The following is a 20167-nucleotide window of genomic DNA, read 5'->3' on the forward strand; positions in this document are numbered from 1 at the left end:
AACCTGAAGTCTAAAAGGCCAGCCTCATCCATGCCAGGAGAGGCTGTGGAGGTGGCCTTCTGCCTTCATGACTCATTGGGTTCAGTCTCTGGAGTAATCTTTCTGTTCCTTAGGTTCAGTGGTTTTCCAGCACCTCGCCAGGAGGGCCTCATCCCTTTTGGGTGATGCCCTTGGCTCTGTACTCTGGCTCTTTGCTCTGACCCTGACCCTGGCTCCTTTCCATTCAGCAATCTCTTTGAGATTCTTTGCATTTCGCTCTGCTCTTGCCTCAAAATACTGCTTGCAGCCGCTTTGGTCCCACACCACCACGGTGTGGTTCTCCCCCATCTCGCATCCCTTTCATCTTGCCCATTAAGGAAAGGCGCTCCAGCAGGATTACAGAGTGGGTGAAGTAAAAGCTTCGTGAGCATCGTCGGGGTCACAGAAAAGAGTGGAAAAGGAAGAGGGACAGGGATGAGGTCTGCCAACAAAAACCGTAGTCAGTGTAGTGGGGTCCAGCTGTAGCCTGAACTGCACCCACATTAAGACACATTCAGAAAAATAAAAATTAAAAAATTAAAATTTAAAAAAAAAAAGACACATTCAGGCATGTCTGAGAAAGCCATCTGGTAGACCCACTAAGCACACAAGAGTGCAAAGGGGAGGAACCCAGGCAGATCAGCTCGGCCCTCAGAGGCCTTGACCATGGGAGGTGAGAGGGGGCAAGTCTAGGTCGTATCCATCACTTTTAGGGAAAAGATGCTATATGTTGAAAAGAAAGCCCTTTTGCCAAAATCTTTACAAGATCGTGCATACATCTTTACTTCCTTAAGCCTCACAAGGAACAGAAATGTTCTCTCTTCTGCACCAGAAGCCGTGGCAAGACTGAGCACCCCCCAGGTGGCTTGTGAGGCAAGAGGAGGAAAGGAGATGCTTTTTGTGAGAGTGAAGAAGGGTATTTATAGCTCACTTAAGACATGCCCTGGGGGCTCCCAGGAATTACTGGCTGAGGTTTTGAGTAGAGTCCCAGATTTTGCAGGAGTAGGTAAAGAATCTCATTTTATTATTCTTACTGGCAAAGTCTAAGGAAACACAGGGTAGGTGGATCAAGGAAGGATTCAGTAACAGCCAAATGGAAGTGTCCCCTCCAGGCAGCCAGTGTCTGAGAGCAGGAACAGTCCCACATATCATTTCCTGGCATCCTTATAACCCTGGGAAACAGGTAGCCGTATGCGCTGTTTTACAGACAAGGAAACTGAGGCTTCTCTTGCCTAAGAACTCAGAGCTACTGGGCACTGAGACTGGAGTCAGGTCCAAAGTGATTCCTGGAAAGTTTCTTCATGCTGTCCCATGGCTCACACTTGGCTCTGTGCTGCTTGTTTCTTTCCTGGTGAGGTGGATGCTTATTTCAGGCAAGGGATTGGGAAGTACTGGCCCCAGACAGCGGGGTGATTGATTTCATTAATCTCTGGAATATTTGCTGAGTAATTTTTACCTCCTAAGGCAGAAGAGAAAGATAGAGACAGAGTTCTTGTCCTTAGAAACCTTGCTTCTTATTTAGGAAGATGTGAATAAATAGACAACAGTTCCCAATACCAGGGAGTTTTGAGAAATATTTGAGTGGTGAGATGACTGCCATGAAAATACAAAGGCAGCGGGGACCCTGGGGGCTGAGAGCGTCAGGGAAGCATTCATGATGGAGAGACAGCATGGGCTGGCCTGGGAGGACCCACAAGGTTCACAGAGGCTGAAGGTAGAAAAGAAGGCCTTTTAGGCAGTGGGAAATACCCACAGAGGGGTCAAGACTTCCTGACCCCTTTGCCATGTGTGTGTGCTGTTCTCTGCGGGTCTGTGATCTTGTAAGTCAAGTTCATTCTCATTCCTGTTCTAAAAGTAATGTTCATTATAGTTTAAAACGTGCGTAAGGGAAACCAGTAATACCACCCAGAGACCAGCACTGCCAATATCTTGATGTATTTCCTTTTAGTCTTTCACACCTGTATAATGCTGTACTTATAGTAGAAATATAACTATATTTTCCAGTTTTGGCTTGAAGTTATATGCACTCTCATGTATACAGACGCTATAAACATAATTTTGCAGTAACTGTTTAATATACCACTGAGTAGATGCATCATAATATCCTTTAAAAATTTTTTTATTAATGTTTATTATTTATTTTAGAGAGAGAAACAGAGAGAGACAGAATGCAAGTGGGGGAGGGGCAGAGAGAGAGGCAGGCACAGAAACCAAAGCAAACTCCAGGCTCTGAGCTGTCAGCACAGAGCCCGACGTGGGGCTCGAACACACGGATTGTGAGATCATGCCCTGAGCCAAAGTCTGATGCTTAACAGACGGATGCCCCCAGATGCCCCCATAATATTCTTATCTAGTTAGAGTAAGTGAAATTTACTGAAACTTTACCTAGCTCAGGTAGGCATATAAGTAATCCTGTAATTCTGGGACCACATGGGAACCAGGAAAGGAGAATCAACAATGTTAAGTCATGAAATAGGAAAGATTGTGAACTTTGAAATGGAAGACAAATAGAAAGTAACACCCCAAGTTAAGGCATGCCATTGGTGAAAAAATGTTATCTACAGGCATCTGTTGCAACTGAGGAAGAAAGATCTTGAGTGAGCAAAGTATCATCAATGGAAAACAATCAGATGCTTGTTTATTCAGGCAATATATGTTGAGGGCGTGCTGTATGCTAAGCAATGGTCTAGGCCCCAGGGAGAAAAGCACAGAACAAAATTGTCTTTAAAAAAAAAAAGGAATCTCTGCTTCTTAGAGCTTCCATTTTAGCTGGGAGAGATAAGAGTAATCAACCAATATATAGAAACAGTCTTCAAATGCCATGAAGAAAAAGAAAAGAAAGGAGACGGATGGAGAAGGCGGGGACACAGGTATTTTTAGGATGGTTCGAGAAGGCTGCTCTGATAAGGGGACACTTGAGCAAAGACCTAAGTGGGGTGACAGGTGAGCTTTGCCCACTGTACTGACACCATTGTTGAGATACTCCCAATTTGTTCTATTTTAGTGAACATAAGAAACACACGCACACTTTCATAAGCTTGCTTTTTCCACCACATTTTATATGAAAATGTTCAAATACCTGTCACACTGGACACCTGGCTATGCCCTGCCATGATTCTGCCGTGACTATTTTACCCTTCTTGCTTGCTCTATATCTACCCATCTGCCCATTTTGCTCCCCATCATAGTTTAAAAAAAATTTTTTTTATGTCTTTATTTTATTTTGAGAGACTGAGGCAGAGAGTGAGTAAGGGGGGGCAGAGAGAGAGGGAGACACAGAATCCGAAGCAGGCTCGAGGCTCTGAGCTGTCAGCACAGAGCCTGACACAGGGCTCAAACCCATGGACTGTGAGATCATGACCTGAGCCGAAGTTGGACACTTAACTGACTGAGCTACCCAGGCGCCCCTCCCCCATCATAGTTTTAATTTTAATATTCGTGTTAGTACTCTTTAATCCATACATTTGTTGTTATTTTCATTTTAGAAAGAGAGTGTGAGGAGGTGGGTAGAGGGGCAGAAGAGAGAGAGAGAGAGAGAGGAAGAATCTTAAGCAGACTTCACACTCAACACAGAGCATGATGTGGGGCTTGATCCCACAATCCTAGGATCCTTAGCTAAATAGACAGTTGGATGCTCAACTGACAGAGCCACCAAAGCACCCCAATCCATACATTCTGAAGCTAATCAGATGTGAATTTCTTTGACCACAGAGGTTTTCAGAAACAATATTCATGAAGAGAAAGAAGTTGTATATTCATTTTATGTTATAGATTTTAATTTTATTTGACTTTTTTCCATGTAATTCCTAATCCATCTGGAATTTATTTCAGGTTGTGGTATAAGGTAAGGGTCTTGCTTTGTGTCTTTATTTCCCAAATAGCTGGTTTCCCCAACACATTTGTCAAACAGTGTGGCAATACCCATGTTGGCTGGTCCCTTTTCAAAAACAACGTAGGTTTGTGTATACACCTGGGTGTTTCTCAATTTGTCTCTTCTGTTCATGTGATTTCTCTGTTAATTTGCTTTGCTAGCACCTCACTTTTACAATCTTGTTTCATAATACATTTTAACATGTAGTTAGGCAAATCCTTCCCAATTATTTTATGTTCCAAAATTTTCCTTGCTCTGTCGTTTGCTTATTCTTGCAAAAAAATATTAAAATCCTCTATGTTCTAGAATATCAAGTTAAAATTTTAATTTGTGTGTATATTTCTTGATTTGCAAGGAGTTTTTCCTTACCTTTAAAACAGGGATAATAATGGCTGCCTATTGATAGGACTGTTGTATGGATTAAATGATAACAAACACAAGTGTTTAATGTGATATATCAACTCAGAGCCTGTTCTGATTTTACAGAAAGCTGTAAGTTTTATTTGGGCCCGGGGCCCCTGGGTGGCTCAGTCAGTTAAGCTTCTGAGTCTTAGTTTTGGCTTAGGTCATGATCTTGCAGTTCGTGAGTTCAAGTCCTGCACAGGGCTCCGAGTTGGCAGTGCAGAGCCTGCTTGGGATTCTTTCTCTCTCTCTCTCTCTCTCTCTCTCTCTCTGCCCCTCCCCTGCTTTGTGTGTGTGTGTGTGTGTGTGTCTCAAAATAAATAAATAAATAATAAAAATTTATTAAAATAGATTGATTAATTTAAAAAATATAATTATTTGGGCCCCATCCCATTACAGTTTATTTCTGGAGTCTCCCAGATTTCCTTTGAAGCTAGAAAGAAAGATCTCTGGTTTATTACCAATTCAGAAATCTAGCACATTCGAAGCAGTGAAGAGGCAACACCACCTGAGAACTGGTTCCCCGCCCTTGTTACAGGATGCTCTAGTACTGTCGCGGCTAGACGTCCATGAGCATCCTCCACCTGCATCCCCTTTCTGCAGTGAGCACTCTGGGTAACTGCACTGGTCTGGGCTTCAGACTGATGTTCATACTCACAGGTCACGATAGGCCGAATCTGGCACCAGCTTACTTAGCTTTCTAAGATATAGGTCAGGAAACGCAGGGTATCAGCATGACAGCATCAAATACCCCTTCACCAGCGGTCCTTGCAGTCACCTGGCCTGGCTGGCCAGCCCACAGAGGGCGCACTCGGCCATTAGTGACGAGAGCAGGTGGCTGGGTGTGAACCACCGCATAGGACGGTCAGCGCTGACGCATCTTCTTACTCCCCTGTGCACAGCTTCCACCGCCCCCTCCTTCGCCGCAAGGACACCCTTGGGGTAAGAGACAACACCCAGAAGCTTGTGTTCTCTGAGTTTTAAATAGTCCTGTCTGCTCACACCTCTCAGGGGTGACTTCACAATAACCAGGCACAGCAGGCGTTTCACATGCGCCTCGGCCCAGGGCATTTCAAGGAAGCAGACGAGGAAGGTAAATCCACGATCGTCTTCCCCTGGAGAAGAGGTTTAAGCCTGCTGGGGGCTCTGTCTCCTGGCCAGCCCACCTCCACTTCTGGTCCTCTTCCTGGCCCTCCGCTTCTCCGCAGGATTCGGCTTCGGAACCTCTCCACGCACGAGGAAACCCGTGCCACTCCGTTCGCCGGGACAACAAGGAGCCTAAGAAGCGTTGCTGCTGTGGCCTGTCCTGCGTGGCCCCTGCGTTCAGGCCTGCAAGCCGGAGTGGCTGCTCCCCATCGCCCGCCCGGCCTCCCACGGCTGCTTCTGGCCGTGGTCCTTCGCCCAGGAAAGGGGAGCTTTGGGGCCGCCGCTGGTGGCCCTTCTTGTCCCCTCGACAGCGCTGCTGCGAGGAACCCCTCCAGGTTTCCACTCCGTGCCTTCCTGACGTGCTCCCTGCCTCTTCCCAACCTCAAACGCAAGTTCCCTGCGTGTGGCACCTGCTGCTGCCCTCGGTCGCCCACCAGTGCTGTCTGCGTGCCCAGGCCTCCCCCCGCCAAGTTGTACACGGGGTCTCCTTCTGCCCCTCTTCCCGGCTCGGCATCTCAGTGGGTCCATCCCCGTTTTTGGGTGCTCCCTGCTCTCTCAATGCCCCTCCTTTTGTGGATGAACCGCCAGGGTTGACGTGACCGTCGCTCTGCCAAAGTGCCTGGTACGGAGGAGACTTCCAGCAACTGCCGATGGCTCCGGTGTAAGAAGTAATGGACCTACAGAATCAGTGCCTCCCGATGGTGTCGGCCAACACGCTGATTTCTACACCCTGACCCAGCGGATGTGAATGTCAGCAACAGGCTATCTATTGCCTGACGTTTTTACACAGAGAGTCCCTGCCTGCAAAAAGCACACGAAAGGTGGAGACCATGGAAAAGTTTCTGTTGAGCTTTTCCTCAGAAACAGGGTGATCCCAGGAGATGTTCTCTAACGCAGAAAACCCTGACCCGCCGTGAGCCCTGGGTGAACACGAAAGAATCCTAAAGAAAAAAGTGTCCTGCTTATTTTTTCCTTGTTCTGCCCAGATTTTCTTACACTCCCAGCATGGAGTGCCAGAGCGGGGTTAGCTTTGAAAAGAATAGCACGGCTAGAATTTTTTAGTGAAAACTTAGAGTTCCGCTATCACTTCACTGTTTCTCAGTGGCTTCTGGCTGTGGTTTTCTCTGTGGTTCGTGTAGCCAGAGGGAGTGTAACAGGGAGCAGGGCACACGGGTCAAGGGCTTGCTACGTACAGCGCTAACCACTGTAGGTCATGTCTTTGCTCACTTAAGCGTCATGATACCCATTTTAGGTTAAGGAATCCATGGTATAAAGAGGTTCATTAACTCTCAAGAGTCACCCAGCCAGTTAGCAGCAAGCCAGAGTTTGAATTCGGTCTGGCTCCAGAGGCCATGTGCTTGCCACCGTGCGCTCTCTCTTACAAACATGTTACCTGGTTTTGTTCCGTAACGGTTATTAATATTTTGATGCACAACAGGGAATCTTTTTGCAAACCCAAATAAAGGAGGAACTATCTCCATGTATACTGTGTTAAGCTTCTTAATTTCAATCAGTCCCTTTCATTATTCTTTCTCATTATTCATCTGCCTTTTCACAGGGGCAAAGGTATATCCGGCTTGTATTGATTTCTTCTGTGACCTTAGAATAAATTCAAATATTTCATCAAGAAACTTGATGGTCTTAATGCTTCACCTTCCATAATAAACAGTAGACTTTACCTTTGAGTTCCTTATAGGGCTTACCTGACTATTTGATGGCAGCAGATAATGAAGCAGGTGCTTTCATTCCATGAAAAGCCCCAGGTCTGGTGCTCATTTCCAGATATAAGGAGTGGAGCCATGTCCAAATGGCTCTGACCCTACCTGCCTTGGCCTCCCTTCCCTCCCCATTTCCGCCCGGCCCCGCTGTTCCCTGGCCCACAGGGAGGGAGAAGAGAGGAGGGTATGGTTGAAGCTGATTTTGTCCTTTCACATCTGAGTGCCAGACTGACTTCTCTGAGTTTATGAGGAGTTGTTTCTACTGGAAAATCTTTCATCAGAGAGTCCAGTCGAGGCCTAACCTGTCCCAAGCCTTCATTTTTTTCCCCAATTAAATATTTGGGGTGGCGGTTTCCCATTAGGAGTGGCTTACACTGAAAAATGATCCAACACTTTTTGTTTCTGCTTATTTGGTTTCAGAAATTCGATCCCATGGTATCTCGTTTTAAGTACTCTTGCTCCGTTGTTCACATAGAGTTCAGTTTCAAAGTGTGGTGCACGATACTTGTCTTGCTAAGAATATCGTCACTATAACTTCATCCTCTGGTTGTTTTAATAGCAAGTTTTGTCTGTCAACAGGAGAATATTAAAAAGTGAGCCTCCATATCCTCAAGAAATGAGCGCTTTAGCTAAAGACCTGATTCAGCGACTTTTGATGAAAGATCCCAAGAAAAGATTGGGATGTGGTCCACGGGATGCGGATGAAATCAAAGAACATCTCTTTTTTCAGGTGAAATTTATTGAACCAATGGTTTTATATGGCCTGCCGTTTACAGGGTGCTTGGCATTCTTGGTGAAATGAGTGAACATGGTCCCTTTTGGAGATATTTGCTCCCTACTTTCACATACATTGCGCCTTTTTTTTTTTTTTTTTTTTTTTTTAAAGGGATCCTGTAGGAATCCAAGGATCAGAATTCTCCTTGGAGGGGTGCCTGGGTGGATCAGTCAGTTAAGCGTTTGACTTTGGCTCAGGACATGATCTCACATTTTGTGAGTTCGAGCCCCACATCAGGCTCTCTGCTGTCAGCACAGAACCTGCTTGGGGTCTTCTGTCTCCTTCTCTCTCTGCCCCTCCCCCACGTTCACTCTCGCTCTCTCAAAATAAATTAACATTAAAAAAAAAAAAAGAATTCTACTTAGAGACACCTAAAAGGTCTTTTTCTCCCTAAATGAAGTGAGAGTGGGGAGGACCATAATGGCGTTCAGTCTTCCATATGGTTATTGGTTCGAGTTTTGAATATTGGTTTCTATTTATGATCTTGAAATTTAGGCATATGGGCTGAAGAAGCTTTTATTTTTTACTTTTCCCTCAGTTCATGAGCCGTTCCCACCAGTGTGTCTTGCCCTTTAGACAGTGATTTTATGCTTTCTCCTTTTGTCAGGAGCAATCTCAGAAAATTAAAAATCTACCTATTTCTCAGTTATATATCTGTAACAGATTTATTTATTTATTGCTTATTCTGAGGAGACCTAATGAGACCATTCTAGAAAGCCCCAATACATCTGCTTAACTTAGTTTGCTCAATTTAGAAAAATAAACCCAAAACACCCCAAAATTTTAACTGGAGAAAAAGAATTAAGTTGGTTGACTTGTTATGTCTAGCTAGTTATGTCTAAGTGATCAGCCTGGGATACCATGACCTTGGATTTTAAAACCCTGAACTTACGACTTTTAAATAATTTCATCACCTCAATAAGCATGACTTAAATATTTATGGTCTAAAGGGACCGTCTGAGTTTTATTTTTATTCTGCAAACTGAGCTTTTACAGTATCATCACCAGGACAAATAAAAACAGCACAACAACACAGAGGAAATCTCTGCTACCGTAACCTCTATGTTGTCTATTGTTTTTTTAAATCCAGAAAAACAAATAATGGTTGAGAATAAGAATTACCTTCTTTTATTTCTTTTCTTTTTTGTGTGTGAAGTATTTTTAGAAAGAAAGACAGAGCACTAGTGGGGGAGAGGGGGAGAGGGCCAGAGGAAGAGGGAGAGGGGCAGAGGGAGAGAGAGAAAATCTCAGAGGCTCCATGCTCAGCACAGAACCCGATATGGGGCTCAATCCCACAACCCTGGGATCATGGCCTGAGCCAAAATCAAGAGTCAGACGCTTACCCAACTGAGCCATCCGCTCTGTATTTCTTTACTCAAAAAAAGAGCACCAGTGTCTCCGTTGTAACCCATTAAAAAATGTTACTGCACACTTTACAGAGAAGTTCAGTAACAGAAATATATTTAGAATAAAATTAACTTCTCAGTAGGTACATTTCATAAATTAGCTTGGCTTACAGAGATTAATAGTTGAACAAACTATTTCAAATACCTTGTTGAGAAATTCGGCTTAAAATGTAACAAGAAGGCAAAATTCAAGAAAGTGCTCAAGCAAAATACCCCCATCATATTTTCTTTTTTACATAGGATCTGTTTTTACCACGGTCCACTGTATTTGTGACTATTACAATATGTCTTTCATATTACAGAAATTAGCTTGAAATAGTAATTTTAGGTTATTTAGTGGCCTTGCTTTTTAAATGACAAGGACTCTTTAGGAAAGACCAGAATCCAACTTATAAAGACCTAAATGGAGAGGCAGTGGAGAGGAGCATAACGGCAGTTTTCTACATACTAAATGTTCTGCTAACAATATATTTCTTTAAATTACCCCTTTACTCTAGAAGTTTCTCTTAATGTATGTATAAATAGCCAAGCACAAATCATATGCTTGTAATGGAAAACATTACAGCCACACAGAGGACAGAGCACTAACTAGAAAATCAAGAGACTGACCCTTCCATGAGTTAATGTTTAAGCGAAGAGGTTAATTCTTACTTCCGGCTTCACTTTCCATCTGGATCTGAAAGAGATGTGAGCTAAATGATCTCTAAAGCCCACTTGGAGCTGGAAAACTGGAGGATCTGTAATCCGATGGTTTCTTCTCCACTGCCTCCACAAGAGGGCGTAATAAAAACATTTTTGTGTTAGTTGATTAAATTCCCGAAAGTCATCAACACTCTCTGAAATCAGATTTGAAGAAATACGTTAATAGAATAGCTGTGGGATTTGATTCCATAAGGATTATCTGAGGTTGTTTTAAGGGACAGAAGGAGCACAAAGAAAATAGAGCACAGAGTTGCTCTATTTTAGCAGTTTACAGACAGTAAGTGACTGGCATGGAAGGAACGGGGGCTCGGATTATCCCATGGGGGAGAGAAGAAGCAGTATTTAAAAAGCTAGAATACAGAGTTAAATGAGAAAAGGGTGATTACGTCAGTATGATAAAGATCACTTAAACTTACAGACATAAACAAGTGTGTGACTTACAGTGAGTTTATTTTCTAGTCTGTCCAGATGACCAGGAGGGAAAGCAGATATAGGAAGAGAACTACCTAACACTGCCTCTGGAAAATAGGAATATTCCTCAGAGTCCGCGTTCATATTCACAGAGCATTGAAAAGCCCTTTCTTATAATTCAGGTTTTGTCTTATCCCTCTGGGTGAATTAGGATATCCTGGTGTCTCCCAGAGGACACAGCAGACCCCACAGTGACGGAAGACAGTCTCCTCATTCAGGCATGGCGTTGCATGGAGTGATAAACTGCAGTCAGAAAATATGCTCATGCTTGGGGGAAAAAAACCATGTTTTTAATCATTGGTTTCAAATATGTGCTCTTTCCCTATTAACTAAAGAAAATCCAAATCCATCTGTGTTAGTCTCAGAAAATTCTCAGAAAATATTTCAACTTCGTTGGTCTCTACTTCCCATTTTCTTTGTCTGTTTTAGAAAATAAATTGGGACGATTTAGCTGCCAAAAAAGTGCCCGCCCCATTTAAGCCAGTCATCCGAGATGAATTAGATGTGAGTAACTTTGCAGAAGAGTTCACAGAGATGGATCCCACTTACTCCCCTGCGGCGCTGCCCCAGAGCTCTGAGAGGCTGTTTCAGGTAATCTCCAAGAGGGGGCGCTCCTGTGCGGCAGCCCCATGGGCTGTGAAAGAAAAGATTCGTTTTCCCACATAAAAGCGTTCTTGGCATCTTAAAAACAAGACTCTCTAATTCCGTCAAAATGATTACATATGGAGATGTTGCCAATTATTAACTGAAGCTTATGGTCTGTTGATAGTAGCTAGCACTTATGTGTTTGTTCTTTATGTAAAGAAGTGTTGATTTTCTTTACTTGAAATTTTATTCCTCTTCAGACTCTTTTATAGAAGAATACAAGACTACTTCATTTTACCTCTATCCAAATAAAACTGTCTTCAGTTCATAAAAAGTATTATCTGATTCTTTGTCTTCAGTGAGTAATCTTAATTGCTTCCCAACTCCTAAAAAAGATTTAGGAAAGATTTTATACTGAGAAAAGGGTCTTTCTAAGACTTACAGTACTATTAAATGGTATCAGAAAGCTATTAAAATATTAAAACCACTAAAAACTATTGAGAGCTATCAGAGCTTCACTTCTGGACCCCCGTAAGTATACCACTAGTGTCACGTCATCTGGTCACCTGGGCTGTGTCTCTGGACCTTAATGACACTAACGTCTAGCACACATGGCTGAGCACATAGTAGGTGCTTTAAAAATGCTCTCAAAGTAGTCAGTGTTCTAGCTTGAACAGATTTATCATCCGTCATTATGCCACTTTTGGTTCATTCTGGTGTATCATTCTGCCATTCGATTTTCATCTCTTTTCTAAAACTCCATTTGAAATTTTTAGTCTAAGGAAATGTAATGAGAGTCAAATTAATTGCTAAATTAGAAAGTCACCGTGGTTAAACTTGCTATTTTTCGAGCTTGGAAAACAATAGCCCTTAGGCCACTTTGTTTAAATACCTTAACTCTACCTTTTTTGAGAAGCTACCTGTGTTCCTGAGCGAACTTTGTCAGCAGGGCAAAAGAACTCCGGCTCTGAGTCAGCCATTGGGGGTGGAATTGGAAGGAAGGTTTTTCCGCCTCAAATTTTGAATGGGTTTAATTCTACCAGAAGATGGCATTATCTCCTTCGGAAAAGCCTGTTTCCATTGCTTTGAAATAACCTTGTGGTTTAGATTGCAAAGAAAACAAAATTAGATTTCATCTCCACACCTATTTGAATGTTTTTCACTCATTTTTTCTTCATTTAAGAAAAAGAAATTATTACAGTCTGGCCTCTGCTAAACTGGAAAATTGCAAACCCTCGTTCCTTACTCTTCCTTTTCTTCGTTAGGGCTATTCCTTTGTTGCTCCTTCTATTCTGTTCACGCGGAACGCGGCCGTCATCGATCCTCTCCAGTTCCACTCGGGAGTCGATCGCCCTGGAGTGACGAGTGTCGCCAGGAGCGCGATGATGAAGGTATAGATGTGCTTAATTAAATGACACGGTTATGATTTAAATACCAACGCTAGTTAACATTGTAAGGCCAATGAATTTAATAGGCTTACCATTTGACTAAGGTGCGATTTTTAAGAAACAAGTAAATGAAAATAGGAATATTTGCCCTAGAGAATTGGTCATATCCATTTCAGTGAACTCCTTTTTACTGTATAGCAAATTACATATCTTAAAAAATGATACAGATGAAAGTAGAAATGATCTAAAGCAAGCTGGACCTTAGAAGCTTATAAATATATTCCACGCGTATCTATTAACATTAATAATGTTCTTTAGGGGGCGCCCAGGTGGCTCAGTTGGTGGAGCATCCGACTTCCGCTCAGGTCATGATCTCATGGTTCTTGCCCTTGAGCCCTGCGTTGGGCTCGCTGCTGTCAGCACTGCGACCGCTTTAGATCCTCTGTCCCCCTGTCTGCACCTCCACAACTCATGTGCGTGCTCTCGCTCTCTCTCAAAAATAAATAAATATTTTAAAAAATAATAATGTTCTTTTACTCTATGTTATTTATCCCTCTGTGTTCCTAGTATTTTCTTTTTCTTTTTAAGTTTATTTATTTATTTTGAGAGAGAGAGAGAGCGCACAGTCAGGTGAGGGGGCAGAGAGAGGGCGAGAGAGAGGGAACCCCAAGCAGCCTCCATGCTGTCAGCACAGAGCTCGATGCGGGGCTTGAACCCCCAAACTGTGAAACCATGACCTGTGCCCATTTCGAGAGTCAGATGCCCAACTGACTGAGCCACCCGGGTGCCCCAGTTCCTAGTATTCTCTTTAGGTAAATGATGTTGGTTTCTTATCAGGACTCCCCATTCTATCAGCACTATGACCTAGACCTGAAGGACAAGCCGCTGGGAGAGGGAAGTTTCTCTATATGTCGAAAGTGCGTACACAAAAAAAGTAACCAACCGTTCGCAGTCAAAATAATCAGCAAAAGGTAGGGACCGTTTCTGGCATCCTTTGGCATTCTTTTGTATGGATTCATCCTGGTCAATGAATTCTGTAAATTAGGATTTTTATTTTGAAATCAATGGTTTCTTGTAAGGCTTTTTACCCCTGGGTGTAGCCATTCAGCTCATTAGCTGATCCATTATCCTTCTGACTCTAATAGATGTTTGCTGGTAAAGTAATCCATTGGAGACATAAATCATGGCGTGACAGGCTTTCAAGTCTACCGTGAGAGCGTTTCTGTGGCAGTCATAATCAGACTTGCCCATTCATTTCGGCAGCTGTTGCCGTTCCTAATAGTTGTGTATCTGAAATACTTGTTTTTTTCTGAAATTACTTAGCAATTTGCTGGCAGCTTTTGGGAGCCAGCTAGTTGTTTTGGGAACTCATTATTACCTCTATGATTATGCATTCTTACTACCAAAATGTCAGGCAAGGAAGACACCCATTTCTTCATGATGGGCTCTTTTCTGACTCAGAAGTAGTCATTTTCTCAGGAAAAACGCATTGCTTGTTCTGGTGGGCAGTGTGACTCATTAGTGTCATGGAAACCTCATTGTGATACCTGAACACTTACATTCTGAATACGCTGTAAATAAACACGGGACCAGGCTTGGGATAATATGGGCATGAAAACTTGGTGAAGCAGGTATGTACGTGGAGGCTGACCACTTTCATCCTTGTAGGCTGGAAGCTAATACTCAGAAAGAAATAACAGCTCTGAAGCTCTGCGAAGGGCACCCCAACATCGTGAAACTGCATGAAGTCTTCCATGACCAGGTACGTCACGCTGTTTTTCTGTCCGTACTGACTCACACAGAGGGTTCTACTCTTTACCAGTTTAGTTGGCACCTCCGGGGTCAGAGTCAGAGATGCGGGATACGACCTGGCCACCGGAGAAGGCAGAGAAACTTCTCGCCCACACCCAAAACCACTGCTCCCTTTCACTTCTGCTCTTCTCCCTCAGTCATGGGCACATGTGACAGGGACGTAGGGCCGAGGGCTGGGTGGGTCACAGCTGCGGGGCCCCCCACGGGCTCTGCCACTGTCCACCGCACCTTAATCCCTGGACTTCTCAGGAGTCCGTTAACGGTCAGCCTTCGACTTTCTTTTCGCTCCTAGAATTAGGATTTAGAGAGTCTTGGGCCTCGTTAATGCAAGCTCCAGAGCAAAGACGAAGCAAACGGGCAAGGGTACCCCGTTTCCCCTCACTCCGGATGGCAGTCCACTCAGACCACAGCCGGGCCCTGCTTTGCAGAAGCTCGTAGCTCTGGATGTGGGAGGAATGCCGTCGGGTCAAGTCCGTGTCTCCTCAGCCCCACCGCTGCCGCCCCCCGGGACCACAGCTGTTCCGTTACTGACACCTCTCGCCCGGCGACTGGGTGGGACGACACGGTCCTACTTGAGGCAACGTGCTAAGCACAAAAGCCCAAGCCAGTCCTGGAGGCGGCTGCCCCTAACTTTACCAAAGTAGAAGCAGGCTCAGAAGGGTCATGAGCCCTGTCCGTGGTCACGCGGCAGGGCCGTGAGCACCCAGTGGGGAAAGCCTGGGCCGCCTCCACGGCGCTGCCACGCCAGCGTGTCCTGGCTAGGCCGGGGCCCGCTGCTCCGCCGCACCGAGCGTTCCCAGAGCGCTGGAATGAGACAGCTTAACCACAGTGACTGCCACACGTTAGCGCTGCGTACCTCACACGGCCCAGGTACCGCACCAGACCCCGCGTGCGTGATTCACGCCTTATGTAAGGTAACTCCCCGAGATGGGAAAACTGAAACTCACCGAAGTTAAGTAACAGGATCTCACAGCCTGTAAGTGGTAACGCTGGGCCCTGAACCCCAGCAGTCCGACTGCAGAGCAAGCTTTTGATCACTCTGCTCTGCTGCCTCAAGGGAGGCAGCAGCATGGCCCGGCTCGCACAGCAGGGGAGCAAGCACCCAAAACTAACACTGTCGTCTACTTGGCCTTTGGCTCTCATGGTCAGAAAAGGCAGGTCTTTGAGGGGAGGAGTTGGCAGAGCCGCTCTTTGTGCTCCCACTGCATCCACCTCCCGGGGCTACCCGACTGCAGTTGAGGTAGTGAGTCTCCAGTCCACTGGAGGTAGAGGTGCTTAGAGGGAGCCTGGATAGTCTCTTCCTGAAGGTGATTCACATAATCAGTCGAGGGATTGGTGGCTGACCTTCGACACCCCGCTCTGGGGTTTGCAGCCCCGTCCCAGCTCTTATGTTCAGGCGGGCGTCAGAGCTCAGGAACTGCATCCCTCCCGTTTTTTTATGCCACAGGTTAAATTGATCATTTGCCATTTTTTTTTTTAATTTTTTTTTTTTAATGTTTTATTTATTTCTAGGAGAGAGAGAGAGACAGCGTGANTTACTTGATCATTTGCCATTTTTATATTAAAGAGTTGCCGAATGTAAGTTGTCTCATGATGTAATGCTGTATATACTCGTACAAATACATAATCGTTCTGCTGTCCATTTGTTGACACCTGGGATGATTTTTTTCCCGTGTTGGTGACACGGTTGCCAAGATCATCCCCAAGTGCACACAGTCTTCTCTTCAACGAACAGGCGAAATTGATTAGTGAGGGTCTTCAGCCTCTGCCTGTGCAGCATATGGTCCACTTCGTGTACGATGGTCTGTATTCGTTTCCTATAACTGCTGTACCGAATTACCACAAACCTACGTGCCACCAGTTTATAACCTCACAGTCTGGAGATCAGAAGTTCAAAGTCAGTCTCACTGGTGTCACGTCTGGGGGTTGGCAGCCCAGTCCTTTCTGGATGCTCCAAGAGATAATCCATTTGCTTGCCTTTTTTAGCTTCTGGAGACTGTCCACATTCCTTGGCCCCTGACCCTCTGTATATCTCTCCAATCTCCTATTTCTGTAGACCCACCCCATACTGTTGGCTCTGATGGATAATTTAGACAGTCTTCCCATCTCAAGATCCTTAATCACATCCGCAAAGTCCCTTTACCATGTCAGGTGACATCCGCGGGTTCTGGGGACTAGGACACGGGCATCTCTGAGGGCCATTATTGAACTGTCTCACGTATGTTTTCTCACTGTTATCTACATTTTATTGGTAAGGGTCCTAAAGTTATAGAGGTTAAGTAGCATCCCCGAGGTCATAAGTAAGTAGCAGAAGTGGCATTCAGATCCAGGGTTGATTCTAAAACCTATCTTTAAAAAAATTTTTTTAACGTTTATTCATTTATTTTGAAAGAAAGAGACAGAGAGCAGGGAAGGGGCAGAGAAGGAGGGAGGCAGAATCCGAAGCAGGCTCCACAGCATCAGTGCGGAGCCCCACATGGGGCTCGACCCCATGAACCATGAGATCATGACCTGAGCCGGAATCAAGAGTCAGACACTTAACTAACTGAGCCACCCNTTTATCATGTGTTGAAACTCACATTAGCTTGATCTCTGATAGCCTGGAAGCAATTCTCTTATTAAAAAGGTGCACCTTTTAAAATTTGCCCAGTTTGTACAGGATAATTATGAAGCTTTTTCTTTCAGGGAGGATTTTGCTAATTCAAAAGGAAACATATTTGTTGAGTGATGGTGATTCTGTAATACTTAGCACGTGAATCTGGTGATTGGCTGTCTTTCTTTAAATGACATATTTGTGTCCGTTTGAGAGCTGATACAGTTCCTTTCCTTTTCAGTTGCTCCTGTGTTATTTTCGTTATGGACATGTATGCAAAGCATAGTAAATAAATAACTTTTTAATGTATTTAATTAAGATAATGCCATTGGTATCCAAAGTAATTATTAAAAAAAAAAAAAGCAGTGAGTTATGGGTATTAACAAGGAACCCTGAAACTAATCTGTGGAGCCCTAACAGGAGGTTCAAAATGACATCATGAAACAACACCTTTTTAAAAAGATAAATTTGCCATTCATTGGGTATGTCAGGCCTCCCATGGGCAGTTGCCCATACTCTGTCGTTAATCGTCTGTCTTATTTAAAGCAGACAATTTCACATTATTATCAGCACCAGGTCACACTTTAATAAGAAAGATAGCTACGTAAACTTGATCGAGAGGGTTGGAAGGGAATTCAAATGAAAGAATTCGTCAAGGAAAGGATATATAAAGATTTCACTGCAGTACTTGAAATTTTCCATTACCAAAATAGAATTCTAAAAAAGCCGCATTATCCTTCAGTTCTTTCCTCTAAAATATTAACGGTTGCTCTTGATTATTTTTCCAAGGGATTCTCTACATGTATTGCCGATAGTTAATAGTCAAGGAGTGTTTGATACATAAATGCGCTCCCCTTCATGAACATAGCCTTCCATGTTAATCTTTTTTCTTATCTAGCTTCACACGTTTCTGGTGATGGAGCTTCTGAACGGGGGAGAGCTGTTTGAACGCATTAAGAAAAAGAAGCACTTCAGCGAGACCGAAGCGAGCTACATCATGCGGAAGCTCGTTTCAGCCGTAAGCCACATGCACGATGTCGGCGTGGTGCACAGAGACCTGAAGCCCGAGGTACACAGTGACGTGCTCTCTCGTGTAACTCAGCCTAGCCCCCGAGTATGTGTGGGCTTTTCTTGTTTTGTTTTTTAGGGCTTCCTGCTAAATAGATACTTGCAGATATCCTGTTTCCTGGATTGTTTTTTCTTTTCTATTTGAGTCTAAAATAAATTTCTTTCTTTTTCTTTTTTTTTTTTTTTTGCCAGCAGATCATTTCGAGGTTATATTTGTAAGTGTGAGAGCCTTTTATGGAAGAAATACTTTATGCAACAGTTGTGGGCTAAAAATAGCTATGGAAATTTTTGTAGCAGAAAATAATATCCCTTCTATATGTGTACGGATTTTTACAGGTTTATTTTTCTTTAATGATGTATTCTGAAAGCTTGTTTTTCATTTTTGTAATTAAATTGATTAGCTCATGAATCTGTTCTAAATATTTAGCATCAAGAATTGTCTTGATCTAATTAGCTGTACCATCCTTATATGTGTGTCTTTGCTCATGGACTATATTTATAGAATTGTGTAGCAATGCAGAAGTAGCTTTTTATGTATTTCTTCTTTGAAAAGGTTAATGAAGAAGGTTCTAACTCTAGAATGACCCTTTTCAGTATCAAAAATATGAAAATCCCCCTTTTAGGAAATCATCAACATAATAATGAAAATTGAAAAACAAAACCCAATGATTTATAAAAGGACAACAGTGACTCACCCTTTACCGTATGCAAAATTATACACATGTCCTCTTTAAAATAGAACTTCATGTGTAATTACCGTGTGACAATAAAGCGTTTTCAAATATTTTTAAAATAATAATTTATTTGCAGCCTGTCAAAAGAATATGTCTCCAAAAGCACCATTTTTTTGCCCTTTTAAGTATCTTGGATCATTGATAGGAAGAGGATGTTTTAAAAATGGAATTCCGTGCATCCAAATATAATCAACTGATTCTAAAGCACATGAACTTCTGTCTATGGACTTCCTCTTACTGTTATTCATATTACTAGTAATTAATCAAAAGTGAATTGTGTTTTATGGACTGGCAATTTTGGTAGCTTCCCCCTCCCCCCGCCCCTTTCCTTCATCTGCGTTCTCACTTTCCTACAGCACGCCCACTGGCAATATGGTGCTCTGTACATTGGAGATTAGCAATCTATTTTTAAATGCGAAAGCACACCACTTAAATGTTTTCTTGATAGACAAGGAACAAGCATGTAATTTTTTTAATTGAAGAGATCTGTTCCATGACTGTATAGAATTCATTTTCACATGTTTTATTCTTTGATAACCGGCCATCTGTCATCCAATGAGTCTCAAATGATGTAACTGTCCTTTCCAACAAGATTTAAATTTGCCTTCCCATCTTACCGATACGAAGATACTTCTGTAGCTTCATTCCACTTGTTACCAACCTTTTCTTTCAAATAGCCATTTGAAATGAAGAATTGTCCGATTAATTAGGACATTCTACTACAATTATAGTCCTAAATCAACATAGATTCTGGAAAAATGAAAATATCTCTGTAATAAAATAACTTTCACTTTGACTTTTAGATGACAGAGTATATTATTCCCAGGCCAAAACTGTAATCCCTTTCCCACTGATGTCATATTTTAAGGCCTGATTATATATCTTTTGGTCAATATTAATGTGGCATTTGCTTTCGGCGTGGGCAGAATCCTGAATTCTAGGTGAGAAGCAGATAAACTTAGAAGCTGGCTGACATTCTCAGTGGGCTGCTCTGTACTTTTCAAACTGTACATCTTCTTGAGAGATGAAGAGGAGTGACATCAGATTAGTTTCAGGTGGAGCTTGAGAGGAGGCTGAAAGGCCACTTCTTCCTGCGGCTCCTGCCCATGCGCACCCAGCCCCAACTGGAGAGCCGGAGCGGAGAGCGCCGCCTCTCCTTCATTTCAAGAACTGCAGTCAGGGAAGTCCTCCGCCTCTCTTCGCAGAGAATAAACTGAAGCCATTTCCAAAGACATAGCAGCCTCCTGCGGAGGGGCCAGCTGTGCCCCACAGTCCTCTGTACAGAGGACAGTGCTTGCACTACAGAGGATCTCGCCAGTCATTCGCTGAAAGACTTCTCCCGGGGGCAGCGCATGAACCCCAGCTGGGGCTCCAGTGGTGGTGAAGCCTTACGTTTAATTTTATCCACATTTTAATTCCACCACGCATTCAGAATCAAGCACTGTAGGATAGAAAACTTAAGAAAAGTTTTTTTAATC

General features: G+C 43.5%; 1 protein-coding gene across 2 annotated transcripts in view; it reads left to right on the top strand.

The window, feature by feature from the left end:
* The window catches only part of RPS6KA5 (ribosomal protein S6 kinase A5), a 129746-nt gene that overhangs the window by 94183 nt on the left and 15396 nt on the right, over positions 1-20167 (top strand). For both annotated transcript variants that reach the window (XM_077780902.1, XM_077780903.1), the window contains 6 exons: positions 7735-7885; positions 10939-11100; positions 12360-12485; positions 13320-13453; positions 14151-14244; positions 17786-17956. In XM_077780902.1, the coding sequence (XP_077637028.1) occupies positions 7735-7885; positions 10939-11100; positions 12360-12485; positions 13320-13453; positions 14151-14244; positions 17786-17956 (838 nt within the window). The remainder of the gene's footprint in view (positions 1-7734; positions 7886-10938; positions 11101-12359; positions 12486-13319; positions 13454-14150; positions 14245-17785; positions 17957-20167) is intronic.

The sequence above is a fragment of the Crocuta crocuta genome, unplaced genomic scaffold (assembly GCF_008692635.1).
Source record: "Crocuta crocuta isolate KB4526 unplaced genomic scaffold, BGI_CrCroc_1.0 scaffold299, whole genome shotgun sequence".
Lineage (NCBI taxonomy): Eukaryota > Metazoa > Chordata > Mammalia > Carnivora > Hyaenidae > Crocuta > Crocuta crocuta.